Source organism: Neodiprion lecontei, chromosome 6 (assembly GCF_021901455.1).
Source record: "Neodiprion lecontei isolate iyNeoLeco1 chromosome 6, iyNeoLeco1.1, whole genome shotgun sequence".
NCBI lineage: Eukaryota > Metazoa > Arthropoda > Insecta > Hymenoptera > Diprionidae > Neodiprion > Neodiprion lecontei.
Window position 1 is genome coordinate 5,555,940 of NC_060265.1, and position 27,669 is coordinate 5,583,608.

Consider the following 27,669-nt stretch of genomic DNA (forward strand, 5'->3'; position numbering starts at 1 on the left):
TTCAATTTCGAGGAATAAATGCCCGCCTGTGGTACTTCTTTACCGACTGAAGGGCAGACTGTTGATGATGCAGATTTCTGCTACAGCGTGCGTAATGCACAACGAGTTGCAGACGATGTGACGTAGGCGCGCTCGGTTCGTCTACGCACCTTGCGCATGATCCGCAAGTACGCGCCGCGCAAGAGAAGAAATACGAAACAATCGACAGTCGAGTAAGAAGTCCAGGGTGCATGCGGATGATATTAAAGCGCGTCGATGGTGCCGAGAAAAGAAGAAACGCTTACGTGTTTTCAATTAGTAGACTGTAAAATCTTTGTCGAGTACCGTTAATGAACGGTGAGCAGGAAAAAAAAATCGATACAAATAAGATCCGGGTATAATTGAAGAAACGAAATGGCATCCTCGTAACAATTATTGTCACTAGTTGAAGTTAAAACTTGATACAGTGCTCCGCGTCCGATATACAGATATATATATACGTAACTATAAATTTTCCTTAAAGTATAAGCTAATTATAATTCGGTTGTACGGATAATTGATCAAGGTTAATAAGAAAACGTTGGAAAATCCTTATGATGATTGGGCCGTCGTCGGGAACGAGCGGCGCGATGCCCAATCGAGAGACAACCGAATCATCGGGTGTGAGGGCGAAAAGAAAGGTATTCGACGATTTGGGCATGGATCATTTTTGCGACGACAGCTGCCAAAGCGATAACAAACGTTATCATTTAACCGAGTTGTCTTCGAACGGCGTCCACGGTATTTACGGCGGTTCTTCGTCGACAATTTCAAGCGAAAAATCGGTATCCCCGTCCGTAACATACGTGCCGAATGCAGGGATCTCACCAATGTCATCCGAAGACATTTCTAGCTCCGGTTCGATGGCGAGGCTCGAGGTTTTGGTGGTCGACGGTAACTGGGATGAGTCGAGTATGAGCACAAACTTGACAAGTTTGTCCAGCCACCATTCAAACGTTATAAATTCGACCGTTCTCTCCGACATCCAATCACTGCAGGATAATTACGGGACGATGCCTAATTACTGGAATACGGCGAACGTATCAAATGCGAACAACGTTAATCAGACACCCGAAGTATTCATACCCCAGAACACGCAGCCTGCAGAGGATCAGGAAAATGGAAATTTATCCTGGTTGCTGGATTTTAAACTCGACTCACTGATCGAGGCACCGGAAGAAAAATTTTCGGTTCTTGGCTCGCGAGACAATCAAAATGGTAATTTTTCAACAAAGTGATATCTCGACCTATTTTCTGTTTTCATTTATTTTATTTTTATTTTTTTCTTAACATTTGTATACGTTATTGTAAACAATCGTTCGCTTACAATCTTTGTCCTCCATCGACGGTCACTCAAAGTGCGGAATGTTTGGCTTCTCATGAGTGAAACACATCGAAGAAAATATTTTTCATTGAATTCGTTTGTTAAGATATTGCAAAAGTTAAATGATACACACACCGCAGCGACATATAGTTAATCGAGACCACGGTGTGATCCAGCGCTTTATCAGAAAAGATCGAGGGAAACGACGAAGCATTTTGCATTAACACTGAAGGACTTCAAAGCTTATTACAGTCTATTCATTTGAGAATTAATTCGCGCGCGAACAAGTGCATAACATATATCGCTGCTTTGATAATCACCGTTAAGAGATATTTAATACGCACATGTACCGATCAGCCACGAACGAAATGTATCAAACGACAATAAACATTAACGTTGCAGTAATTCCGATCAAAAACTGACGTGAAAAATTCTATACTCTTTGCAAAATCGCGTGCAGGTGTGTCGAACGTCAGCAATAGATTTATGACGAACAAGATGAGCACCGGATCGTCGTCCTCGTCGTCAGGGTCGGTGTCTAGCTTCGTGCACGAGATCAGGAGACCCTACACTCACGCCGGGCTTTCCTCTGGGCCCGGAAATTTGCACGGACATATACAAAATGAAACAAACTCATCGTTGCCCAACAATTACAACGCGGTAAATGAGGCTCGAAATTTGGGAGCTGGTCGTTATGGTGGTCCAAAGAAACCGCCTTTTACTTACACCGAGCTGATAGAGCACGCATTACAAGAACGGGGAGAACTAACCGTCTCTGCGATCTATCAATGGATTTCGTAAGTGTACCATATATTGTTGTTGTTGTTGTTGTTACTACTACCAGTATCTACTAATTTGTGTTTTATGTTGATACTCGATTCGAGCGCTACTATGTAATGTGCGCAGCATTGTATCGGATAAAACGAGAACGAAAAACTGGTAATATCCTCCAAATGATGATACATATTATCATATCTTAAAAATCTATAATCACGCTTTAATGCTGTTGTAAATCACAGATTACGAGACATCTTTGAAAAAAAAAAACTGGCGTGAGAGGAAATAACAAGATCAGTACTGTAATTTTCTTTTCGCAACCATGCTGTTTAATTAATATATTTGGAAGATGCAAAGACTTGGACGAATTATATATTGTATAATACGCCATGTGTTATATTATAACGCGATAATATTTTCTCCGCTATACACTCAAAGCATTACCGCGTGAATTTTTTATTTTTTATTTTATCACTGCGCGTGTCGTTTCTATTTTACACTAAATGTCGCATAGCTAGCTATCTTCTACAAAAAAACGATTCGTTCGCTGGCACGGTGCAGTTACGCGATCAAGGGGCAAGAATCAGCTCGGTTAGTCGAGGATGGTACTACTTGGTACCGGTACGTCCTACTACCACCAATGTGCACCCCTTTAACCCGAAGGCTTGGTACCACCTGGTACAAGTAAATCCCACCCTGGTCCCCTTCTCATCCCCTTCCTCGAGCTTGGATTTGTTCGATCCGTCTTGAGCTTTCGAAAGTTATGATTTGCGCATTTTCCTACGCGATGCCTTACACGGCGTTGCAGAGTTGGATTTTTAAACGCACACATATAAAATGGAGTGTGTAGGATCAACGATGAATTCAAATTTTTAAGTAACAATCTCAAATTACACTACGCAAGATCTCGGCTTCGTTTGCCAGTGGATGGAATTGAAGAAGCCACCCTGTTAAAAATTTTGGCTTCTTAATTCCAGATTTCGATTAGGAATTTAATTTCATACTGACTATGTCAAAGATTTGCGAAACATGATATAAGCACAAATAAATAAATATAGCTTTTTCAAATGACACCAATGTACATACATCTTTAATCTTGACACAAGGCGTAATATTGGGAACCCAATAAACGGACACCGATGAACCGTTTCGATTACTTTTTATGGAAAATCGTCAAGATCTCGGATTACGGAATTTGTTTAAGTTAACAGGCGATCGCGGATGCTGCAGAAGTAACAAGGCTCGAGGTTACGGGATAGATTGTCATCTCGATTGGCAATATAACGAAAGCCAGAAAGTTGTAGGTACATGACAGGAGGTGCTCGGGGTAGCTGATAACGTTTAAAAATCGAGTTTATCAGCCTTTCGAACGATTATTTCTCTATCTTGTATGCGACAGATGGCTTGGATCACCTGCCCTCGATAATTGATTACCGTTTTCAAATATATTGCCGCAATGAGTATACACGACAGGATAAACTACAAACCAACGGTAGATGAGCCTGTGACATCTATACACATATACATAGTTACACATGCCTGAACAACATCAGTGAGGTAGTGCGTATGTGCAACTAAAGAACAAAAAATATTCATACGTATAAAACATCCATATGTATACCAAGAATCAATCGAGTCGAGGAATTCTTTCAAAACGTTATTTTGATCATCGCACATCACAAAGGTTGAAAGAAAAACGTGACCATTGGCGTCATGTATAAGATTCGCCCGCGTGAAACGCACGTGCATCGACACGCGACAAGAAGACGGCCCACAGCACATATCCATATTAGTAATTGCCGAACGCGTAACCGACCGTGACGTCCCGGTACGAGAGCAAGCAGGTGTAGGGCAGGTAAAGGAAATTACATTCAGAATCGGCTACGCGCGGTACAAGGGTGATTTTCCAAACGATTAAAGTGGGGACCAGGGACCGGCGACCGAAGGGGGTGCTAGCGTGTGCCTGTCGCCTCCAGAGACCTTGCTGCGTGGTTTGACGCCCCTAAAAAATCCCGAAGAAAGGAACTTGTGAAAGAATCCTTGAAAGGTTCGATAAACTCGGTAGCTGATTTATCCTGGATCCGATGTCTTGTTCTTTCTCCATTGCAATACGATTCCTATTCGAAATATTATAATTTTGTGCGACAGATTTTGTGTATTACATGTGTTGATTTTCGTTTCTAATTACTTGATCTTTTTTTATTTTTTTTTTGCTTGTTCCAGAGAACATTTCCCTTACTACAAAAGCAACGATGATCGCTGGAAGAACTCTGTACGGCACAATTTATCGATAAATCCTCATTTTCGTAAGGGGTCGAAAGCACCTCACGGAGCCGGCCACCTCTGGGCAATAGCTAATCGAGGAGAGACAAGACCTCGACAAATTACGCCGATAGGAGGCGGTACTTTGACGCGGCAATTTGTAGCGAAAAACGGGCAAGACAATAGTTATCGAAAAAACAGCAATAATTTACGGTAAGTGTTGAACGTAATTTCGTGTAAAAAATAAACTAAAGAAAATGGCCGGAAGATTTCGACATTTTTTTTTATCATTTAAGCGAGAATTTTTATTTCTTGTATATGTTTAAAATACGATTGCAGGTCTCAGCTGATCAATCAGGTTGTTACAATGGACGAAATCGCGGCTGCAACAGCAAGCATTCAGCAACCCGAAGAGAATAACGAAATAATTAATACTGTCACTCTGGAGCATTGCGCTGAGCAAATACTTAGCGGGATAAAAAGAGAAGTTGAGGTGCAATACCTTGTGCCTATGGTTATACCGAATAACGGCGACCACAATACTATCCAACAAAATCAGCAGAATAGTCAATCGGAGCAACACTATCACCTCAAAGAAACTGGTAAATGGAATAAAAAATCTCTTAAACATACCAAGTAGAGTTAGGCAAAAGTTATTCCAAGAATATGGGCCTGTAGAAAATAAGCTCAAATTCCTTCCTCTTTATATCTCAAATATTGCCTTTCCTCAGACTTTCTAAACCCAGTATCCAAAGAAGTGGTGGCAGAAGAGTGTGGACTAATTGGTGAGGGTTATCTGGTAACGGACCTAAATCCGACGACTCTAGGGCTGAATATGGTGGAATCGGAAACCATTATGCCAGAGAATCTTTTTGGTGAAGAACTGAGCTTCCAGTTTTATGAATTGACATCCCCGTCGCAGCTGCAATCAGCCTGACATACAGAGAAGGGAAAAATCCGTGTAATTCTTCTGGAGGAATCATGGATCCAGGACGTTCAAATGGTGGATAATTTTGATACTGGTTTATCCTTGAAACAAGGGGGTCTCTCGGTAATCCTAAATTCTGGACTCAAGGACTTAACTGCCTGCACAGACATAGCGGACAATCAAAACACGACGTGCATTTTAAACAACAAGAGCTGATCGTCTAAGTACCCTCAATTCACTTTACTTCACCTCTGGCGCATACACCAGTCTATTATTTATTTAAATATTCAGTACCGTGGCTGATTTGTAAAGTATGTTAATCAGCTTATGTCCACTCTCATTCGTAGCCAAACCAATGCGACGTACAGTGCCTGGATGTGTCTTGAAACATAATTTATTATTAAATATTACTATGATGGTTTCTCCTAGTCCCTACAAAAAACTGTGTGTAATGTTTTTGTATTAGCAAAGAAAATATAACATTTACAATTTCACAGATGCATCAAATTTATTAAATACAAGCTCCTGTTACCGCATTTCTTGTCAGTCTACGTATTGCCTTTCATTTATTTCTGTACAACACTTCGGGAATCACTCAGCATCTTCATTAACTTCATTATCTTGTCTTTTATCTCCTTTTATTTTCTCCTCTTTATTTTTTTTAGCAAGCTTGGCCATCAACTGCTGTTCTTTGGCTTGTTTTTTAGCCAACTTCTTCTGTTTTCTATCCTCTTTGTCTTTCTGAGCAAGCATCTCCTTGAATCTCTCATCATTGGGATGGATTTTGTAGCCAAAATGACGTCTGACTTCTTCTATCAGACGTTCTTTTCTCTCCCTGGCTGCCGCTATCTCCGCTTCTTTCTTAGCTATCTTGGCATTTAAGTCTGCAGTCCATTTATCTAGTTTCATTACATTTTGAGCTACAGCTTCATCCCTATATTAAGAAAATAAAAAATGGTAACCCTGATAACAACATGTGGTTTTCAGACACAAAATTTTCCTTATCAATTGTATTTATAATCTGGATGCATTACCTGGCTCTGATACTTTCTGCCAACTCAACATTCTTCTTGGCGATCTTATCCCACATTTCATAAATTGTTTCTGGGTACAAGACTGATTCATATTCCTTCCTATCTGCAACTTCTTCCTTCGTCGGCCAGGCAATTCCAATAGGTACGTTGCTAGCCTCTATACCGTACCTTCCAACTATTCTTTGCTTATATTTAACTGAGGTATGAAAAGACTGTATTGGATCATATTGCGGACATTTGTCAAACAAAATGTTTCTGTGAGGAGCATTAAGCCTGGACTTGTTTCTCTTTTGCTCAATTTCTTCCTCGGTCAAACCTTGGGTGCCTTCGGGTAAGTCGAATTGCTCGTTCAGTGTTTCAATATCGAGATCATCTTTGTTAGACACTTCGTCGGCATTTGTTGCAGCGAATGTTCTTGAAAATATTCTTGGTAGCAGTGAAGCGACGCACCCGTTACGAGATAACATCACGTTCATTTTTCACAGCCTTAAGACACGGCGACTTCGTAAGTTTTGAACGAATTCTAACCGAAGTTTTAACCTCAAAAAAGCAGGTTATGATACAAACAGATCTTCAATGGCAAGTGTTGATTATCAGTTTACCGTTATTTCCATATCATGGAGATTGAGATATGTAATTTTTCTATAGATATTTATAATGCTGTCTAGTTTGATAATAACTATTGATTTATTATCGAAAACAACAAGTTTTAATCTTCTATGATTCCGTAGACGATGGCCGACGAGAAAATGCTGTTCGGCTACTGACTGAGACATAGATGTCCCCACGAGGCCTGCGAAGTTTGCATTTTCACGAGCAGCAAAACTGCAAGGTGCCCTAGATTATCCAGGTCAAGACACGCGCGTTCCAGTTTTTCTCACTACAACGTGGGCAAAACTTTCTATGCGCGTTCGCCCAAAAAATATCAAACTTACATTACCGCATCAACCAATTTTTTGAGGTTAAGCATTAACGAGTTGCGCCCTTAGTGTCCTAACGTTCACGAAATAAATAGAAGCACGTATATATTTTGAGGTTAATCACTGTGACAGGTCAGGAATCAGAACTACACCGGGTGCTTTCCATTTAGAGCACAGCGTGACACGGTGTACAAATTTCTATTGTAATCGGCCAATCCGGGCAAACGAATAGATCAGAAATGTTTACACCGTGTGATATTGTGCTCTCAATGGAAAGCATCCATTGTCATACGAAACTTTTGACGCATTCTTACTAATTGTTTTGCCCACGCGTGTCTTGACCTGTCTAATCTAGGGACCTTGCAAAAATGCTGCCACAGTATCTTTCTATCTAGTTTTTTGCCAATATAAATGCCAAGAAAATAGGTAATTCACATTCGGCGCGTACCGGGCCATATATATATGAAGGAGGATAAAAACGGTAGCTACGTAAGCGAAATTTGCCAGGTGATGAGAAATTAGAATTTTTTTCACAACGTTAAAGTGTGTTTAGTTGGAAGGAAACATTCGAAAATTTTCAAGTTATTTTGAATGACCCTATTTCCAAATTAAGTTTGTTCTATGTGTCCACACGAAGTACTAGTCGGGACAATTCCTATAATTTTCCATGAATTTCCGACAGTTGCAGTCTGACTAGAAACTTGAGGTATTCGCCTGCATAAGGTTGCATCAGGTTGGGAATCCTCCGTTTTTACCGTCATTTTACTACATGAATTTTTATTCATTTATTTGCATCGACTCGATTGTCATGTCATATTTGGCCAATAAAATCCATCCTTAGGCCTTCCTCTTCATCTCAAAAGAGATAACCAATTGACAGTTTCAACTGTTACAAATAAGATTTCAATTCAAGCGTCGTATGTTGTCAAGTTCGTGTAACTCCTTTTCATAAAGGTATTTAACTGCGAATAAAATTAACATTTTATAGATAAACTTTGAATCTAAATCTTTTCAGCATAGACATATTTATATTATAATTAAATAATTAATTTATGCTAAATTTAACCTGTAAACATTTTTTTCCTGAAACTCTTTCTTATAACTTTCTTAGTAATACTATTTTATTAATGTCAGGTAAACCCAAGCCACATTATTTTAAGCTTGGAGGAATATTGCTGACCGACTGTGACAATTAAACATTTTTATCCACCAAAGGCTAGGACCAAAACGACGGATCAATTCTGATTAATTTTGCAACAGCAAGAATTCGTAAGAAATAAGAATGTCACCACGAGGACCAAAAAAATCGTATGTAGAACCATAACTCTTTCTCTGAATTTATTTTGTATTTCGTACAACAGGGTGAAAATTATGAAATTAATATTATCAAATATATTATTTCAGCGGCCTGACGGTAGTTGGTATGGCTCCAGAATTGAAGCTCAAACCTTATAGGATACCGAAGGATTTGCGAAAAGTTTTTGAGAACGGGATGAAACACTTTACTGAAATTAATGATAAACAGGAAGTTTATTTGGAAATGATAAAAAAAGTGATCAGCGAGAGGGATATTCAATCCTATTCTTACATCAATCACCTGAAACTGCTGTTGTACATGGAAGAATATAATAGAGAGCTTGAAATGAAAATGTATGATTTGAAAGATCAAAAAATAAAAAAATGCCTCAGTGGAGAAGACTTTCAAATTTACGTGCCAGGACTAGGCGAAGACCGACCGTCATTGCAGTTATATGACGAAGTTCTATTGCGTAAAACAGACGACAGTAATTGTTGGATTTCGTCTATATCTTTCATCGGTGAGAAATACGTGAAAATCGTAGCGCCGGCCAAGTAAGTAAGGCCTCTATTTCCACTTGTGAGCAATTGATCAGCATGCTGAGTTATATACTCCATTATCCGATATAATGATTTAAGAGATATTGAAACTGATTGTCTAATTGCATTATAGATTTTCCAAGAAATTTAATGAAGAAAACCTGTATGATATCAAATTCTTGTTACCAAGGAGAACTTTACAGTGTAGTCACTATGCCATTGAATTAGTTGAAATAAATCAGCTAGTGCCTGCTTTGTTCCCAGAAATCAGAACCTGCTATAACAACTTATCCAAGTAAGTTTCTATGGACAGTAATAGGAAAATAAAAATTCATCAAAGGGTTGATCAGTATTTAACAGAATATAATACTTCAGATTTAAGACTGAGCTTTGTATAATTCAGTATTTGTGCTCATATTTGAAATTTTCAGAGAACTTACTTGGTTTGATAAAAATATTGCCACTAATGTCGAACAGAAACAAGCGATTCGTAACATTATCGCTAGAACGGCCCATCCAGCCCCTTACATTTTATTCGGCCCTCCTGGAACTGGAAAAACAGCAACCCTTGTTGAAGCTATTTCTCAAGTAAATATTTCGTTTAAGAACAAATTGAAAGTAATATTTTGAAACGAACAAGCTTCTGATATTATTTGTTTCCATTATGAGTCATGAGATTAAAATTTGTATTTTTAATGTAACATTACACAAGGAAACAAAATTCAGCTACTTTAGCTATTTGAGGTTTAATGTATGACAAAAAAAGGCAATCATTACTTAATATACCTATATTTGATATCAAATTGAACAGATATGGAAACTCAACCCTTCGAATCATATTCTGATTTGCACACCATCGAACGCAGCTGCAGATGAAATTTTAAAAAGGTTATTGAAAAACATTCCTGAACAAGACGTTTATCGCATGTATGGGTCGTCACGAAACTGGTAGGTCCTTTCTCTCAAGTAGGCAACTAATTTACCTCTACAGCAAGCCAGTCACTACAAACGAAGGTATTTTATATTATGGATAATTAACAGGGATGACGTGGACGAAGAAATCCAACCGTGCTCTAACTTTGTCGATGGGGAAAAGATATTTTTGCCAAAGGAACTCCTCATGTTGAGGCGTATTGTAGTGGTTACTCTCATGTCATGCGCTAGGTATGTGTTAATTTACTCTCATTGTAGTTTCTGAGGATGAAGTTCACAATGTTAATATAACAATAAATGGTAAATTGTAACAATGGCAAACGTACCCATATTTTTTAGATTCAACATCCTCAGATCATTCTAAAGTTGCCTGATATTTTTGTTTTTCTGTTCAGTATTTCATTACATTAACGGTACTAACTTTACCCTCATTATGATTTTGGAGTGATAGATGTTTCCAGAGTTTTACAGTTAATTTATAGTTGATGAGTTTGGTAATTATGGCCCGTTTTAAAATGTATTTATTTAATTGAATTTGCAGATTACTTGCGTTGAAATTGTGGGAAAACCATTTCGCTTACGTGTTCATAGACGAGGGGGGTCAGGCAACCGAACCTGAAACGTTAATTCCATTAGGTCTCATGAGCAGTGCCGATTCTTCCCATAAAGGACGCCTTCAAGGTCAACTAGTTATTGCTGGTGATCCAATGCAGCTGGGACCAAGCATTGCTATGAGAACACCAGAAACATTAGGTAAATCAACTAATTAAATCCAGTCTACTCGTAATAACGGCATATTCATAATGATTCGCAGTGGTTCCAACATCTTTCAATTTCATATTAAAACATTTATTTTCTCTTTAAGCAAAATCAATGTTGGAACGGCTAATGAAGCAATGCTCACCATACAAAAAAGATCAGTCTGGAAAGTATAACCCAAAATACATCACAAAACTTGTGCGAAACTTCAGAAGCAATAAATTTATACTGCACGTACCCAACATCCTGTTCTATGATGACGAGCTTCAGCAGTGTGGAATAAGTGCAGATATAAATAGAGCACTGGGTTTCAAAAAATTGATAAACAAATCTTTTCCCCTTATTTTTCATGCTGTAAATGGGCAGGAATGTAGAAATTCCAACTCACCAAGGTGAGTTGAAATTAATTACTTAAGCAAGAATTTTGAATCTACTCATGTGTGTGTTTTTCAAATTGTCTAACAGTATTTAACCAAGGAACAATTAAATTTACAGCATATACAACATGGCAGAGATCAATGTAATAATGGTGTACCTCGAGAATTTGATTGGCACTAAACTTGGAAATCGCAAATTAGAACAAAAAGATATTGGCATTATTACGCCATATAAACTTCAAAGAAATAAAATACATCAAGAGTTAGAAAAAAGAAATTGGGACGAAATATCTGTAGGAACTGTAGAAATCTTTCAAGGCCAAGAAAGGGACGTCATTATTATGTCTACAGTGAGATCGCTCATGGTTAAACACAACGGAAGGGAACATCTAGGCTTTCTATCAAATCCCAAGGTATGCTATGTGTAATAAAAACTTGCATTAACACCCTCGTTTTTTTTTAGAATCCGATCACGATTCATAATTAACCTTTAACACTTACCTAATTTTAAACTTTTAAAATAAGTGTGCCTTAATGACGTGTCTTTTTTCACAGAGATTCAACGTAGCTATTACAAGAGCAAAATCTCTACTGATTACAGTAGGAAATCAACGTATCTTACAGGTCGACCCCTACTGGGATCAGTTAATAAAATATTGCAGGGATAATAATGCATACACTGGTGCACGTTTTTATCCTAAACAAAAACTTACGAACGGAGAGAAAAAGAAACTCATTGCCAAAAAATATGTTCCACAGCCAGTTAGTGATCAAGATTTCCAATTCCCAGACATAGACACTTCAGTCATCCATAAATTTGAAAACTGCCAATTCTCAGAGAATCTTATCCCAAGAAGGAGAGCAAGAATGCCAAGAGTCAACAAAGACCTTGCCTCTTCTTCTCAGTTCACGTCTGGTAAATATCATTTATGAGTCATCAAAGAATTACATCTGAATCTTTTTAAAACATAGCGATGAATGGAATTTTTTTAATCATTTTTAATGTTTCTCTGTTCAGATTCTGGTGTAACCAGCGTGTCAAACAGTAGTTCAACAACGGATTCAGAATTACAGGACACAGCCAGCAATTTTTCAAGTACCGATGGACATATACCGCCAAGCAAAAGTGGCAGCTTATCTTCAATTTCTGATCCATCACCAGCGGACGAAGTATTACATATTAGATCTATAAAAGATATTCTTGATACTAGTTTTGATCTCGATGATTCGAGTGAATCTACAACTTCTAGCAATGAATATGATCTTAATGATGTGTCACTGGGATTAGAGAAGATACGGTTATCGGACGTTTGATGTATAATTGTAAACGATTAGGATTTGAAATGTGATACATTATACTGTCTTAACCACGATGGTTCTCATGAAGTCACGTTTGGTGTTTCTTTGGTTGAGTATTCATGTACGATGACGTCGTATGATAACATTTTTTAAATCTGTTAAACCTTCACCAAGAAATTACAAAAATAAGTTATTTCACTGTAGATTTTCTAATCATTTTGAATAATACGTTTTACCCGTGAGCGAAAATCTTGGAGGTTTGCGTATATTATTTATGGTGCGAAGTATACAACAGTGATGTTAAAACGAACGCATTTTCCTATGTTTGGCGAATAGGTTGTAGTGGTAAACGAACCTGGTCCAAAAGCACAAATTTTTTACGTAAATGAAATTACGTTTATAATATATAATTACTAATTGTAAGAAAGTTTAAGAAAGATACGAATGATTGTACGATTGATTCTATTTAAAAGAATGTGATCTCTTTGATTCAGTAATAGATTTCACCGTGTGTATTATCCGTAAACATACACAATATTCAATTTCTAGCTGCTTACTGCTAAACAGTATATCATGACGCAGTCAAGGATCATAAAAACTGAGTCTTGGAAAATCACGAAATTTTATGATTTTCGTAAATTTAGAACTTCTCCGCATGTTTCATCAAAGTGGCTAGGGAAATACATGTGAATATTACCCGACTAATTACACTTAATATTATTATTGACTTTATACTCGCCATTATTATTGTTTCCTACAATCTGCTGTGTAACATTCATCGTGTACGATGATAAGCTCCTATACACATTATTTGAAGTATTCGTTATTGAGGAAAAGAGATAGCGATAGAGATACAGATTTTTTTAAATTTAGGCTAGCATTCTGTGGTACCTTAGTCTTATATAGCCTATTTGGCATATTATGGTTTGAAAAAAATTTTACGCAAAATTTGTGTGTTATGTTAAAATCGCGAATATTCGTACCTAATGATAAGACGATTTTAATCACGTGCAAAGAAACCCTCCAACATTTACCTCAAAGAGTTGAGCAACATTTCGCAACTGCTTTGTGTATACAAGTTATTTTTTATATGATGTATGACTTTATAATGTAAAAATTATTGCCCAGTTCATGGCATTACTTTTTTATATCGTTAAACTTATAACGACATCTTTTGTACTGGTTAAATAAGAGAATGTTACAAAAAAATAATTACGAGTGATTTTGTTGGATAGAAAACAAACACTTTTCGATTGATTTTGAATGTTTCAACATTCGAAATCGATTAATCATCTCTAAAAGTCGACCTTTTGATGAAAGTCAACTTGTGGAAAAATTTTAATAATTATCGCATAGACTGAATTATCGATTTAATATATTTTATACAGGCGATATAAATCATACACCATGGTTATCAACTATTGACTAACAGTAGAATCAGTACAACGGAATAATATTTTGAAAGACAGCGTTTTGATTGGTATTTTAGTATAGGTGCCAAGAGAAAGAATTTCTTTGCTACCTTATCATCAGATGAAGATAAAAAAGTCGAAAAAACATCACTTAAAAGTCGATCCCGATCGACTTAAAGCGAGTAGATCAATTCTGAATAATCGATTATTTTTACATGATTTTAAACGAAAAGTCGATTTTCTCGATTAAATTCAAAGTTGCCATCCCATCAATGCTAGTTTCGCACGTATAAGTATGGTTTCGCACGGCGGCGGTATACACGGTGTACACCATTGGAATATAACACAATAGTGCAGCGGCAACTGGGTAGTGGGGATTCCGGCGAGGGGCGGGGATAGCTTGGAGGTGAAGTACTGTCTCTTTCCACTAGCTATTCCGCGTGCGTGGATCAGTCGTGAGCAAAAAATAATATCACTGATTTGCAAAAGAAAACACGTGCAAAAGGGGTAATGAACGCCGGTGTACAAGTTTTTTGAAAAACTGTACCGGTGCAAGAGAGACAGCACTTCACCTCCGAGACCTCCAAGGATACTTCTCTCTCTCCGGAAATCCAGCAGTACTCGCTTCGTGCAAACTTATACACACACTTATCAGTGAGATACATACACGCTCGCAGCGCCGCCAGTAGACGTAACAGGAAAGCTTAAACCCCTAATAGCGCTACCTATGGCGGTAATAAGAACTTTGGGCCCAGGAAATCATATATATCAAAGCGTTACTCTATGTACATATACGACCACACATGCTTGATTCTGTATTGTTTTTTATGCACGAAGCCCGAGCCGTGCAGTGAGCGTTCCAGTCATGTTCCAGTATTATTATTCCAGTATGTATTTAACTCAAAGAGCACTAGACGCTGACTACAGAGATCAGTGGGATTAGATAGGGATTACTGCGAATCAGTCATAATCCTCTTTTATAATCCGCTTTGCAGTGACGGCTCATTTATAACATGGAACTATTAGTAGAGTGACAAACTGCAGATTCTATTAAAGACTAATACCAATTGTAAAGTAATTTATTTTCCAATTGATAACTAAATAAAACAACGAAAACTACAAAACGTGTCTGCAACCCCTTTATAATAGGTTAGAATATAATAAAATTCAGTATTTTATAGCCTTACTTTTCGCACGAAATATAATCTGATGAATTGAGAAGTTGACAACCACTAGTGAGTCTGTGTATCTTATTTTGATTTGACTTTCTGCATAAGCTATTTCCTTACCATTGATTAATTTACAGACAAGAGCGCTATGGATGATGTAGATGATGGTATTTGTAGTAGTAGTAGTTATAGTGAAGAGGATTGTCCAGTGTGTCGAAGGGCAGTTGTGATGGATGCAAGTGATATAAGTGAATCTGAGATGGAAACACTGAGAGGAGATACAATTGGTGACACCATGTATAGTGCCAAATGGACAATAAATGTCTTGATATCACTTTCAAATGTAAAAACTTTACTCAATCCAACATCTCTTACCTTATAATTTATCAAAGTCAATTCCTAACAAACAAGTCAAATTGTAAGTATTCTCTCGACTGCTACTGTAATTGTTTCTCCAGGTATGCGAAACAGGATGGTCAGATACATTGGAATCCGAGCTTTGCCTCTTATGGGACATGGCCGCGGAAAAAGATGTGACGATATTTCTAGAAAAATGTGATTTCTTAAAAATTGTTGAAGTATCATTCAATGTTAGCAGTGAGCCCAGATTGACGGTTTGTTTATATTTTAATATCATCTAGTGCTAGCTATTCTTTTTATATATCACCTGATGACAATGATTTACTTTTTTTCTATTTACAGGAAATTCTTATGGGGATTCTTGGAAATATGTGTTGCCAGTCGAACGTGATACAAACTGTAGCAGAAAGACAGGAATTAGTTTCTTTGCTTTTTAATTTATTATCAACTGATGATCCGGAAACGCTAATTCAACTCTTAAGACTGTTGCGAGTTGCTGTATGGGATATTCAACTACAGGAAAGGAGGGATGTGATTTCGCCATGGTTAGAACACTTCAAGAATTACGAAGTACTTGGATCATCTTTAGTTTTTATCCTGAACAGTTCAACCAATGGTAAATTTAATGGCCAATGGCTTTCTACAGTCAATCAATTCCTTCATAATTGTAATATCACCTGTGCTATATTTTACAGATGATTTACTGATAGCTGCTATAGATCTGATACAAGCAATTTCAACCACGGACTTGTCAGATGAAGACTTATTAGAATCTCTTATCGGTGTCGACGAACTACTTCCAGCTCTGATAGAATCATTCACGCAATTGATACCCAAGCAAGATGGAAATCACACGAGATCAGAGCTCAGAGTTATTGAAAATTGGCTCACCATTCTGGACAATTTATTAGAAGACAATTACCTTATTTTGGGTGAAGAGCAATACAGTAATCATTTTGTTGGTGTCCTCGATATACTACTCAGGATACTACAGCCTTATGTAAAGTCTCACAATTTATTACCTTTGGATGAAATATCAGCCGTGTGTATACGCGACTGTGTGAAATTGATTCTAAGTTTCCAACAGCACAAATTACCCGTGGGGCCCGAATTCATATTTATCATAGTGACAATCCTGTTTTACCTGAAATCAGGTGAGTTATAAAATAATTTTCATGGGTTTAGAGAATTATCTTTGATTATGTTGTTTGTTTATAATTTTTTTTTTTTTGCAGGAAACCAATCAACTGATTCAGAAACAGACAGCGATAAAAGTGAAAACAATGAGAGAGAACTTTCCGAGTATTTGGAAAAATATTGGTTTAAAATATTAGCTATGTCCGACGTGGAACACCTGCAAGACGTTCTACAAATGTGTGAAGATAGTATCGTTAAATACATTATGGATACAACCATATCACACCCACGAACGAGTACTGATACAATGGAGAAACTAATAATAGCGAGTGAATCTCTAAATTAGTTGAAAAATGATCAGTTATATTAATGTGTACAGAATAATATAGCAAAACTTTTTGTTTATCGATACCGTGTGCATTGTATTTTAAACAATTGCATAGAATATTAATTTATGAAATGATGAACCATAGAAGATCGAAATCCTATTATCAATAGAATATTACTTGTCTTTAATAAAAGATTCGTGTCCGAAGATGCTGAATATCTAATTACGCCTTGCGAAAATAGTATTATGTGCAAATACAAAGTACAAAAATATAAATTTCATAATCAATTCATAATTAAGAGAGTATAAATGTTCCAAGAAATATCTTGAGATATAATATTTACAAATATCGTAAATGCTGAATGTCAGGTATAAAATCATGCTATATTCGACTGAGATTACTTCCACTTGATCCCTGAAATCAAGGTTTCCAGAAAGCATGAGGAAGGTCAGATATTTCAGGGAATTGTATTATGACTAAACGGGCTGATTATAATGTTATATCATTGGAGTTGTCGAAAGAAAATTTGCCAAATTTCTCTGTTAAAACAAATAGTATTGATGATCTAGTTAAGAACACCAACAGTATTATCACTAATGTTATTAGTAAACATGTTCCTAAGATTATGGTTGGGAATAGTACTTTCCCAAAATAGTTCTCCAAAGAGGTGATTCGTAATATAAAGGAGAAACAGAAAATGTGTAAATTTTATAAGTTTTATAAATCTGATTATTATCATGGCTTATTCAGGAAGTTGAGAGCTTTGTATAAAATTCTCTCCCAGAGAGATGAATCTAGCCTTGTTAGTGAAACCGAAGCAGCATCGACTGCCGACTGTAAGAAATTGTATAAATATGTTAGTTTGATAAACGGAAAAGGTTCGATTCCGGTAATAATGCATCATGATTGTGAAATCCCCGAAAATGGACAAAGTATAGCTAAACTGTTCGCATTAAAGTTTGGCAGTGTGTATAATGACGATGATCTGAGTGAAACTATATTAAATTTTGATTATAATGATTGTATTGCTAATATTTCACTAACCAAGCCTGATAGTATACACCCATTTGAGGAAATGTATTATTTCAGAACAACATGGTTTCACAGGCCGTTGATCAACTTTGACGAATCTGGTTGTTCATGTTGATTCTTTTGTTAATAATATCGCAAATAGAATTATAGATTCTATGCATACTGACTTGGCAAAGGCTTTTGGTCTGGTTAATATAAATCTGTTAATTACGAAATTGAGACATTATGGCGTGTCTGGAACTTTGCTTAAGAGGGTGCCCTAGTGGATTTCGACATTGTAACATAATTTCTACAAAATCGCAATTGTAAAAGTGTCTTCCAAGTGTATACTCAGACACGGATAACGTGCCGTTGCAGCTTCATGGTTATTTCGAGATTGTTTTCTTTGTATGTCAGGCCTGTCCCGTCAAGTAAATAAAAAATAAATAAGTAAAATAAATAATCGAAAGTACAGTCGCACATATAATTTCATGAAAGTTATATTATGCACATTTTAGCACTCCATTCTTTCAGGAACAGTTTTCATTTAAAGAGATCAACGTTTACTCTATGTCATTTAAATCATCATTTGTGCAAAATACCCTCTTCAGATCATCCATAGTGACCACTAAAAATAGTCGAAAAAATTGCTGCAACTTTCCCTGACAAAATTACAACTTTTCTCTGACTAAAATTCAAATCAATATTGCCGATTACAGTAGTTATAGAATAAATTTTCGAATGAATCAGTATTCAGAAACACATTTGTGATTATTTAGTCATCATGGAAACAAACAATTGCAGAAAACAGATTTTTGACTTTTGTTTCTCCATGGGGGAAGATTTATTCTTTTACGTTTCAGACTGCCGCAAAATTCCCTCAATTCCCTAGCTGTTTTGTAAATTTTCTGACTTCCCAGTTTTCACTGACTAGTGGTCACCATGTTGCCAGATCTTCTCATGAGGAAAACTTGAAATTTGTCAATTATATTTGTATATTAACCTTTATTATTTGCGTTATCAATCATACTACAAGGTATAAGCACCAATTTTGGAATCATACCGGGTGGAGCTATGAATTGTTGGGTATTTTGTGTCGAAGTTTGTCCCGAGTACTTTACTTCAGCTTCGGTAACAAGCTTACAAATTTCCATTTTTATATCAGCTTGAGCTTTGGCAGGTAATTTTTTCACAGTCTCTGCCATACTATCAAAGAAAAGTTCAATGCTACTCTTACCCTCTGGGGCTAAATAAACCTGATCAATATTAGGCTCTGTCAATTTCACGTCATTAGCATTTTTGGTCGGACTAACAGGCGATGGTAGCACTGTTGAGCTCCTCAAAAAAATAGGTCCAGTAGTCGTACCATTAGCACTCGTCGATGGTATGATTAAATTTCCAGTATTTTGGTTAGAATTCTTTAGAATACTATAGGTATTAGATATATCCATCGTAGGTTGGTGTTCGTACTTAGCTCTCTTCGGCCTTATTTTCCTAAACTTCGACTCTATCTGGTGAATGGGTGTGGTCACAATAACTTGCTGCATTTCGTTATTATTTGCAATTTGTTCGAACGAATTACTATCTTCAAGCACTTCGATCTTTTGATCCTCGCTCTCATCTAATATAGGATCTGCAGTCGTTTCTTCTAGGACTTCTAAATATTCCGTGAAATCGTCATCAGTTCTATCTTCTAATTGCTCCAAAAGTCCTTCTGTATTATTATCCCCAGCATTTATATCCTGTATGTACTCCTCAGAAAGTTCAACACATTGTGGCTGGTAATCTGATTCATAACTACCAGAATAGGAAAAAATTCATTGACCAAATTTTAAATGAAATTTAAATAATAATAAAACTGCAAATGAAAAAAATAAGTTATATTATCTTACGGAAACTTGAGGAAACTTAAATGATCCTCAAATACCCATTTCTTCCGTCTGATTCCTTTTTCAGTCTTGTTTTTGTACTTTAATATGCGGCAATAGGTATCCCTCAAATTTTTCCAACGAAGTCGAACCCAACCAGCTAAAATTTCAACCAGGATGTGAAATAAATGTAATAAAGAGCATGTCTCGATGATTAAATCAATCTTACGATCCAGGCCTAGCTCCAGCGCTATTCGTTTCCAAACTTTCTGTCTAAATTCTTGTAACTTAATTGCGCCACCTTTGACTTCAGAAATATAGAGAACTGGATGTTGTTGTATTGCCTCAATTATTTTGAGGGATATTTTGTGAGCATCTGGGGGCATTGAGGGCATGGTCAACATTTGTACGTTGTGTTAATTCTCCTTTTAATTTTTTTCAATTCGTCTGGGAAATAATAAAAATATAAATATCAACTGGATGTAACTACAGGTTATTGCTAAACACCCACTTTGAAAAACAAATCATTTTGTTTAATTTAAACTCAGTAGAAACTGTTTTAATATGTTATGTTACTTTGTGTCATTTAAAGTACTGTGAAATGTGATAACTGAACGAATCATAATATAAAATGTTGATATGTCGTTTGACGTTTCAAAGAAAAATACATTGGAGCAAAATAACGTTTGGAAGTAAAATTTGAAATAGTCACCTGAATCTGCGAAAATCGCAAGTCGCTAGAAATGAGGGCTCGTCAACCCAACGACTGGTAACGAATGATAACGACAACGACGACAATCGTGGTCTCAAACTACAGTCGCCATTGCGTGTGCTTCTTTCTGTCGCTTACCGGAAGCAGCGACCATATATATATAGACACTAAAAGCTGCGAGAGATCGCGCTGTTCAATAAATATCAAGGGAGTCTAATTTTTTAATCATAATTTAGCCATTTCATATTGAAGAACATAATTTTGAATTCAAAATATGCTTGGGGAGTACCGAAAAAGTTTTCTGTTCAAGCACTGAACATAATGTCCAACGTATACGTCAGAAAACCAACATGAAAAGTTGACGGATCAGCGTCGTGCTCGTGGTCGTGCTGCTGAAAAATACACTTTTGTCCAGAATGATTGTCACGAAGGTGCAAGTTCGAGAGCGAGACCAGATGTTTCGGAAAATGTGAAGTATCAAGTCCACGCGGTCAAAGTAGATGACGTTAAAGGTCAAAATGTTAACGTAATCGAACGTTGAAAATTAACAACTATTTCGCAACTTCAGAATTATTTATGCGTACTGCAGTAAAAAATAAAGTATCCTTCGCTTAAATCGCATTTTTGATGTTGAGAACATCGGGCACGATAAATTAGATCTCTAATTGTTGCACGATTGATATGCAGAAAGTTGATATACAAAGGGCATATGATTTTCGAAGAAAAAGCGTAACAGGTATCATGATGATCGTCAGATATATTACCAATCAGTGTTTTGAATATTAGCCATTAGAGATTTACAGAATTTCTTTCGGAGAAAACTGCACTGAGTAGTTGTATCTACAACACCCACCAGTGCAAATAAATTTCGTCAATCGGTAGAAGGTCGCACAATAAATTGCTTACAATAAACTCACCAGTCGCTTGAATTCTGCATGATGTGAGTCCGCTTTTCCTTGGGATGCAAGCAGCTATGTCAGCTTATCTCCATGGCACGATTCACGTGTAACTCAACACTTAACACAGGCTTTAACACAGGCGGGGCCTCTTGTCAACTTCGACGTTGGAGTATATATCTCCAAATATCGAATGCCACGTGTCTCGAATGTGAAAAGGGGTTTCACAGCCCCATTCTATACGCAATTCTGAACAAAATTACGCCAACACGTTTTTATTTGACGCAGAAATGAAGAAAAATGTGATCGAGTGTTGTTGTTCAGAATTGCATGTAGAATGGGGCTGTTAAGTTATTTTTCACGTTTGAGTTATGTGGGCTTCAATATTTGGAGATATATACGCAACGTCGAAATTGACCAAGGGCATCCATTAAGTAAAATCACTTGAAGAAAAATGATGTCCTTTGTTTGTCCGCGTGAAACAAATAAACGTTGATGCACAAACTAAACAGACGGTAAAGTTTGTATATTATTTCGATAGAGAGATTCGATATCCACATATGATTTATTGTAATTTCAAACATTATGAAATGAGTAATCATTTTACGACTGTTATTTTAAATTGCAAACACGAAATATTAGGTCACAAATAGTACGATATTTTCAAACGTAATCTTCACAATAGTATCAATGCCGAGAAAACCGAAATACACTAAAACAATCGCTAAATCACTTCAAACATGAACGAAACAAATGATTAGCGACGATTGGATTACGAAAGTAATTAATTGAATATTTAGCGTAACGTACTGAACTTATCAATAATACCTGACTTCTCGTGCTTGAGTGATAATTATTTTTATTTATAACGGTTTAGTTTGCTGATCATAGAAATATTTATAGATATATCGAATTAATCACAACACACGTAACGACGCAACACTACACAATTGCCGAGCGCGTCGGAATTCGGAAGAATCACGTTCCAACTTGTCAACAGTCTGAAGATAACTGCAAACAATTGCAGGCGCCGCTTACGTTTACGACTCGAGCGCCGCGGCGGTGATCGATAGACAACTAGCGTAAGTTCGGTTTCTCGTGTTGTTGTTTTTGGGTTCGTGTCGTGTTGTTCGTCCTCGCAGCAGACGAACAACGAGCCTTTACATAACCGTAATTTACGTACATAATTTTATTTATTAAAGTTTTTGGCTCTACACACTCGACCATGTCGGTGAAGGTACCACTGAACTTGGTTTCCCACCCTCGCCGTGTCGCCAGTCTGTATAAAAACGCCCTTCGCACCCTGGAAAGTTGGATTTGGATAAGACATGTTTATCGGTAAAATTCATCCTTCGATCAAATTTCTGACATTCACCGACAGATCTTGATTGTTGTACTAATAAAATTGCACCGCATAGTTGTATGATTAATTATTAACGAACCAAGGTTCGACCAAGTGGGAGCCTTTGCAATCCTGAACATTGTTTTAATTTGCTCTAGTTCCTTTAAATTGGAAGCGGTTGCTAATGCATTGGTAATTTTGCCCTGTTTCCAAGTCACAACTGAACAACAGCCTTCAAAATAACTCCTTTTTCGTTGTTCTTCTGTCAGATATAACGCAATTTTGCTGAGGCAACGTTTTGAGAAGAACAAAGACATAAAGGATCTAAGAATTGCAAAACAACTGGTTATCGATGGCGAGAAAGAATTATTCCTTAATCAACATTACCTTCCGAGGAAATTTGCTAACTCTCCAGGAGGTGTAGCATATGAAAGAGAAGTTGTGCTACCTGATTGGATTGTTGATTACTGGCACCCATCTGAGAAAGCCAGGTACCCTCACTACTTTGCTCGCAGAGAACAGCGTAAGAAAGAATACATCGAATGGTACAACAAGCAATATCCAGATGTGAAAGAGAATTCATCTTCGGGCCACTAAAAATTTCACGACAATTACTTGTCAGCATGAATCATAGATTGAAGATAGTTGATTGTAAAATATGAAAATATCATGTATCGAATATGGTTAAATGAATACAATTCTTATTACTCACGCTTTTCCTTGTTGTCATTTTTCCTTTGATGTATTTGACGATGTTAAAATCATCTTGAGTATACATTGAAGTTTAATTTTATCAGAGATAAACAGAGGAACTTGACGTTTTATGGCTCATTTATAGCTTCATCAATTCTCTAAGCTTTTGGCATGCCGTTAAGTACTGAAACTTACAGAATAATTTGATTGATCAGATATATCAAATATTTTTTCAATGTCAAGAATGACAGGCAAACCTGAGTTTGTAGCTTTTTGATGAAGAATTGTTACATTTAACATTAATTGCAAACATTATATTGACAGTATGTGAAATGCTACATTTACCATTTATCCTTCAGTGACAATGTGAGCACTGTACGGTGCTTTCAGTTGGGTTTTACTAGTATTAGTAGATTTTGTAAATGTAGAAATTGATTTTCATTAAATCTTGAATACACGTTACAGAAAGTGAATCGTTCTCAGTGAGTTCGATTTCATTCGTAAAGGTACTTTCAAATAGCAATGTATGCACAGTAGGAACCTTCAATATTCCGAGATACTATGAAGGTAATACTAGCAGCTACAAAACACTCAACTTGTTGTTATAACTAACATATTCAGTAAGGTTTAATAAAATTTTGATTACGAGAATTGATTCCGTTATTTTAATAATAACAGCAAGTTTGGTTATTAACTATGGTTTCAGCTTCATTAAAATACTCAAAGAGGATTTATCGAACTCAGTTCGAATAGCGGAAGTTATAACCACTTGTGATTGATACAAAGGAACATACACTGCTGGAATGATGATGCAATGCGTATGTTTGTTCTTTGTCTACTGATTACTTGATCGTGTCAGTATTTAATTAATTATTCAATTCATTTATTACATCGCCGGTTTAATTCCTTTACACAGTTCTTTATTTATCTTCTCATGATCGTACCAAACGTTGAAACATTTAAACTAAGTAATTACAAATAATAAAAATAAAAAGCCTCTTGCAAGATTTTCACCCTCCTAAACGTTCAGCTAATAAACTTGATTCGTATATATTTATAAAATACAAGATCGAGGCTTGCACAGGGTCCACTATTATACTTTTATGTACTTAGGTATTCTTAATCGGCTGTTTTGTAATACTGACCCAGCCTTTTTAACTTCGTTCCATTTAAATAATTACAAAATTTTTTCCTTGCAACTTCTACGTCTTGTCATATATACTATAATACAGAAACCTTACTTCAGTTTTCTTAGACGTTGGAATCTACAACTTCCAAAAATGTACACAGTGGTTGTTGTGTAACGTCGTTAGTGAAATACAGATATTATTTACAAGTATGTATACGTTTATATTTTTCATTTTAATCTCATAACCGCGAGTTAGTTTTTTTCCGTCAACGAGAGCTTGCCATTACTAAATAAATTATTTAAATGCAATACAAGCTACAGGGAATAAGAATTTCATGTATATAAAATTTTGTAGCCTGGACATAGAATAGCTGATTACATAGATCCGTTAGATAAAACCAAAGAAGTTGGTGACGCAGTTAAGTATTTCAAGAAGTATGATACAAACTTTGTTTGCTGTAAATCGCGGCAGAAGGTAAATAATATTCAAATTCGTTACTCAGTTCTTTTCTTTTGTACATGTATGCATAAAATATCCTGTTTCTTGCGCATCATTTAGCTCCTCGTTGAAAAAAAATTATCTTCAAATGAGAACCAATAACAAGTGGTATCGCTTACATTCACATACATTGGGTCAATTGAATTCTATGATCTAATAATAGATCGGAAGCAAGTACTAGAAGAAAAATTATACGCATAAATTTAATAATCGAGTCAATTCTTGCAAGATCTATGAAATTATTTCTTTCACTTACTCGGTGGTAATGTTCAGCCCTAAGGAAGGCGAGTTAAACAAGAAGTACACATCATTTATATCTATTCGTAAATGTAATAGAAACCATTGCTCAACGAGGATGAAATGTGATTATTTGCACAGCAATGCGAAAGTTTCAATCGTATTTCTAGACTTTACATTTAATTTGAATTGTAAATAATATTAGGTATGTATGTTAGGATGTATATAACAGAGCTGCCATCAACGTGGTCATAATCCTTAAAACGAATAAGTTGGACTATGTGAATGCTATGGATAACATTTAATACAATGTTTTGATGTATAGAAGTGAAGTGATAATTAATGTAAGTAATTTGATGTAGCGATTGAAATATTTTGTTCTACCGACGAATTCACTTGCGCACGGGTTTTCTTGCCTTAATAACTTTCAGTATAAGATTATTCATTAACAAAACAAGAGAGACAATAATATAGCCATGTGATTGCAATATGCAATCATAAGCAAAAATAATAGATTCCTAACAAATACATTGAATAAAAAGTTCTTTACATTCTAAATTCTTTACGACTTATGAAAAAAAAACATACTTCGTACGATGATGATAATAATGATTACAATTAACTATAACGTCCATAAAGTATTTTCTTCACCAATTTTTTCATTTTTTTTTCTTTTTTTTTTGTACACGTTTACTAAAAACATCTTTTCCGTTTGTTGAGAAAATAAATATTAATATTAAATCTGAAATATTATCTTGTTCGTTATCACTGTTCTGGATCACCTAACTGCTGTCTTCATTTCACGTCACTAGTTTCAGTTTTTTATTTATTTAAATCTCGTTTTTTTTTTTTACTTTTGTTCTATTTTCTAAAGCGGCAATGATTTTTGCCTATTAAGTTTATAGGCCTCTTTTCTACGCAGAACATCCATATGTGTTATTTGTTCAGATTTGCACATAAGTCCACTTGCTTTATGCTTTGTTTCGAAGATTATGTCCTAATGCTTCGTCACAAATTCAAGCCGTTACTTTCCACATCCGTAGTCACATCTTTTTCTAACCTTACACCAGACTTTGTGATCTTGAATTCAATGCCACTCATGAATTCGAGAATTTTAGAGGCCTGGTTCAAAAGGTCACCTGTGACTACTGCTGCTCTGATCGTTCATGTCATATAACACTTGTGCTATTGTTCTGGATGATTCAACATTGCTTAGCGCCACTCCTGCCAGATGAGGTTCGTATGCCCTGAGATGCCTGTAATTCAATTACATTCACTAATGAGCCACAATTGTTCCTTCTTTTTCAAGTTGTTTCTCATTGAATATTGCGCCAAATGAATGAAAAATTGTACGATAAATTTTTTTCAATTATCTCTTACCTTCTTCCATGTGCGGAGTAAATGACTAGGTTTCTGAGAATCAAAGCTGCCGTCAGCCGAATACTTTTGGTCACTGGGCCTTCGTTGTCATCCTGTAACGAAGAAATTACCAATGTCAAACAAAGTGAAGAATTTGTGCTCAAAGATAGTAACAAAAGATGAACTATTTTAACACAAATTAATAAACGAATACATTATAAATAAAAAATGTACAAGAAAATGGATGTGATAAGTCATCGTACACGGATGGTAATTTTTTCATGCTTGTGAAAAGTGAATACTTACGGATTTTCCGATACAGACACGCAAATTGCAAAATGTAGTGATGCAATTCGCTTAAATTAAATGACTGAATCACATGGCTTGGAAATATTTTTATACGAGGATAAGCATGATATTGAACGTGTTCAACACCAAATAATACAGACAGGAAGGAAAAATTATTGAGGGGGCTAAATTTGAACAAGATTCATAGACAAAAAAAATGAATGTATTACTGCTAAATTAGTTACACGAGGCATGCCACAGATGGTGAACTAATAATGTACATCAAAGTAGAATTATCTGCATTAAACCAAACCTTGTGTTGTATATACATTGAAAACCATGACTTCAAAAATAATCGCAAAATCGGATACATGGATTTTAAAGTGTTTTTGATTGGCTGATTTAGTTCTTTCTTTCTTTACTTTCAGATGGATAAATATTCATAAAAACAATATATTATTCGTTTCGATTTCATATTCGCTTTTGATCAACTTTGCCTATCAAATTATTTTACAGACACACTTGATTGTATTGGAAGGTAAGGCAATAATAAGTTATGAACGGTCCCATATTAGCAATAAAAAAAAAAAAATTACATCCCATTCTTTTCATTGTTTTTGAACTCACTTATGGTTATTGACAATAGTAAGTTTGGAACATGTGTTGAATAAAAATATATGTTACAACAATTCTAGCTACAAAATTAAAAGAAAATCAGAAGAGAATGAAAAGAAAATGAAAACCATGCCAGAGTAGGATAT

The 27,669-nt window shown here is 36.0% G+C and overlaps 7 protein-coding genes across 27 annotated transcripts in view; 4 read left to right on the plus strand and 3 right to left on the minus strand.

The window, feature by feature from the left end:
* Positions 1-235: 235 nt before the first annotated feature.
* Positions 236-5,777, plus strand: LOC107221096. The gene is made up of 5 exons (XM_046742683.1): positions 236-1,236; positions 1,803-2,139; positions 4,343-4,594; positions 4,721-4,983; positions 5,113-5,777. Exons 1-5 carry the CDS (start codon positions 573-575, stop codon positions 5,316-5,318), a joined length of 1,722 nt encoding a protein of 573 aa, XP_046598639.1. The 5' UTR covers positions 236-572; the 3' UTR covers positions 5,319-5,777.
* Positions 5,778-5,791: 14 nt separating this feature from the next.
* On the minus strand, positions 5,792-7,111 carry LOC107221139 (growth arrest and DNA damage-inducible proteins-interacting protein 1). The gene is made up of 2 exons (XM_015660034.2): positions 6,344-7,111; positions 5,792-6,243 (listed from the first exon to the last, which is right to left on the minus strand). Exons 1-2 carry the CDS (start codon positions 6,817-6,819, stop codon positions 5,901-5,903), a joined length of 819 nt encoding a protein of 272 aa, XP_015515520.2. The 5' UTR covers positions 6,820-7,111; the 3' UTR covers positions 5,792-5,900.
* Positions 7,112-7,141: 30 nt separating this feature from the next.
* LOC107221138 (putative helicase MOV-10) lies at positions 7,142-13,667 on the plus strand. 9 transcript variants are annotated; one of them, XM_046742662.1, is made up of 13 exons: positions 7,142-7,770; positions 7,946-8,217; positions 8,398-8,571; positions 8,668-9,114; positions 9,233-9,394; positions 9,531-9,687; positions 9,911-10,047; positions 10,141-10,263; positions 10,574-10,785; positions 10,898-11,183; positions 11,287-11,581; positions 11,724-12,084; positions 12,187-13,667. In XM_046742662.1, the coding sequence occupies exons 3-13, from the start codon at positions 8,546-8,548 to the stop codon at positions 12,480-12,482; spliced, it is 2,502 nt and encodes an 833-aa protein (XP_046598618.1). In that variant the 5' UTR covers positions 7,142-7,770; positions 7,946-8,217; positions 8,398-8,545; the 3' UTR covers positions 12,483-13,667. The 9 variants fall into 9 exon arrangements, with proteins under 9 accessions (XP_046598618.1, XP_046598620.1, XP_046598625.1 ...); XM_046742664.1 differs by having other exon boundaries at positions 7,946-7,996; XM_046742669.1 differs by having other exon boundaries at positions 7,946-7,996; positions 8,479-8,571.
* Positions 13,668-14,144: 477 nt separating this feature from the next.
* On the plus strand, positions 14,145-17,080 carry LOC107221149 (protein saal1). 7 transcript variants are annotated; one of them, XM_046742690.1, is made up of 7 exons: positions 14,145-14,766; positions 15,186-15,391; positions 15,507-15,662; positions 15,751-16,024; positions 16,104-16,408; positions 16,496-16,562; positions 16,644-17,080. In XM_046742690.1, exons 1-7 carry the CDS (start codon positions 14,745-14,747, stop codon positions 16,889-16,891), a joined length of 1,278 nt encoding a protein of 425 aa, XP_046598646.1. In that variant the 5' UTR covers positions 14,145-14,744; the 3' UTR covers positions 16,892-17,080. The 7 variants fall into 7 exon arrangements, with proteins under 7 accessions (XP_046598646.1, XP_046598644.1, XP_046598645.1 ...); XM_046742689.1 differs by adding an exon at positions 14,875-15,114 and having other exon boundaries at positions 14,156-14,766; positions 16,104-16,562; XM_046742688.1 differs by having other exon boundaries at positions 14,155-14,766; positions 16,104-16,562.
* A 1,790-nt stretch (positions 17,081-18,870) lies between these two features.
* LOC107221122 lies at positions 18,871-20,618 on the minus strand. 2 transcript variants are annotated; one of them, XM_015660014.2, is made up of 4 exons: positions 20,466-20,618; positions 19,983-20,200; positions 19,778-19,913; positions 18,871-19,682 (listed from the first exon to the last, which is right to left on the minus strand). In XM_015660014.2, exons 2-4 carry the CDS (start codon positions 20,155-20,157, stop codon positions 18,884-18,886), a joined length of 1,110 nt encoding a protein of 369 aa, XP_015515500.1. In that variant the 5' UTR covers positions 20,158-20,200; positions 20,466-20,618; the 3' UTR covers positions 18,871-18,883. The 2 variants fall into 2 exon arrangements, with proteins under 2 accessions (XP_015515500.1, XP_046598650.1); XM_046742694.1 differs by lacking the exon at positions 20,466-20,618 and adding an exon at positions 20,265-20,452.
* Positions 20,619-22,470: 1,852 nt separating this feature from the next.
* Positions 22,471-23,414, plus strand: LOC107221120 (NADH dehydrogenase [ubiquinone] 1 beta subcomplex subunit 9). The gene is made up of 2 exons (XM_015660012.2): positions 22,471-22,699; positions 22,973-23,414. The coding sequence occupies exons 1-2, from the start codon at positions 22,587-22,589 to the stop codon at positions 23,298-23,300; spliced, it is 441 nt and encodes a 146-aa protein (XP_015515498.1). The 5' UTR covers positions 22,471-22,586; the 3' UTR covers positions 23,301-23,414.
* A 266-nt stretch (positions 23,415-23,680) lies between these two features.
* LOC107221129 (AT-rich interactive domain-containing protein 2) overlaps positions 23,681-27,669 on the minus strand; it is a 40,415-nt gene continuing 36,426 nt past the window's right edge. For all 6 annotated transcript variants that reach the window (XM_046742658.1, XM_046742657.1, XM_046742656.1 and 3 more), the window contains 2 exons: positions 26,642-26,733; positions 23,681-26,517 (listed from right to left, as the gene is read on the minus strand). In XM_046742658.1, coding sequence (XP_046598614.1) covers positions 26,397-26,517; positions 26,642-26,733 — 213 coding nt within the window. In that variant the 3' untranslated portion in view covers positions 23,681-26,396. The remainder of the gene's footprint in view (positions 26,518-26,641; positions 26,734-27,669) is intronic.

Coding starts and splice junctions, on each gene's coding strand:
- LOC107221149 (XM_046742688.1), top strand. CDS start 14,745: ATGTTCCAGTATTATTATTCCA. Junction 15,392..15,506: donor TCTTGATATCACTTTCAAAT/GTAAAAACTTTA, acceptor TTGTTTCTCCAG/GTATGCGAAACAGGATGGTC. Junction 15,663..15,750: donor GCAGTGAGCCCAGATTGACG/GTTTGTTTATAT, acceptor TTCTATTTACAG/GAAATTCTTATGGGGATTCT.
- LOC107221138 (XM_046742662.1), top strand. CDS start 8,546: ATGTCACCACGAGGACCAAAAAAATC. Junction 8,572..8,667: donor CCACGAGGACCAAAAAAATC/GTATGTAGAACC, acceptor ATATTATTTCAG/CGGCCTGACGGTAGTTGGTA. Junction 9,115..9,232: donor AAAATCGTAGCGCCGGCCAA/GTAAGTAAGGCC, acceptor ATTGCATTATAG/ATTTTCCAAGAAATTTAATG.
- LOC107221120 (XM_015660012.2), top strand. CDS start 22,587: ATGTCGGTGAAGGTACCACTGAACTTGGTTTCCCACCCTCGCCGTGTC. Junction 22,700..22,972: donor TGGATAAGACATGTTTATCG/GTAAAATTCATC, acceptor TTCTTCTGTCAG/ATATAACGCAATTTTGCTGA.
- LOC107221139 (XM_015660034.2), bottom strand. CDS start 6,819: ATGAACGTGATGTTATCTCGTAACGGGTGCGTCGCTTCACTGCTACCA. Junction 6,244..6,343: donor GCAGAAAGTATCAGAGCCAG/GTAATGCATCCA, acceptor TTCTTAATATAG/GGATGAAGCTGTAGCTCAAA.
- LOC107221122 (XM_015660014.2), bottom strand. CDS start 20,157: ATGTTGACCATGCCCTCAATGCCCCCAGATGCTCACAAAATATCCCTC. Junction 19,914..19,982: donor GCTGGAGCTAGGCCTGGATC/GTAAGATTGATT, acceptor TTGAAATTTTAG/CTGGTTGGGTTCGACTTCGT. Junction 19,683..19,777: donor TTAAGTTTCCTCAAGTTTCC/GTAAGATAATAT, acceptor CTATTCTGGTAG/TTATGAATCAGATTACCAGC.
- LOC107221096 (XM_046742683.1), top strand. CDS start 573: ATGATGATTGGGCCGTCGTCGGGAACGAGCGGCGCGATGCCCAATCGA. Junction 1,237..1,802: donor CTCGCGAGACAATCAAAATG/GTAATTTTTCAA, acceptor AATCGCGTGCAG/GTGTGTCGAACGTCAGCAAT. Junction 2,140..4,342: donor GCGATCTATCAATGGATTTC/GTAAGTGTACCA, acceptor TGCTTGTTCCAG/AGAACATTTCCCTTACTACA.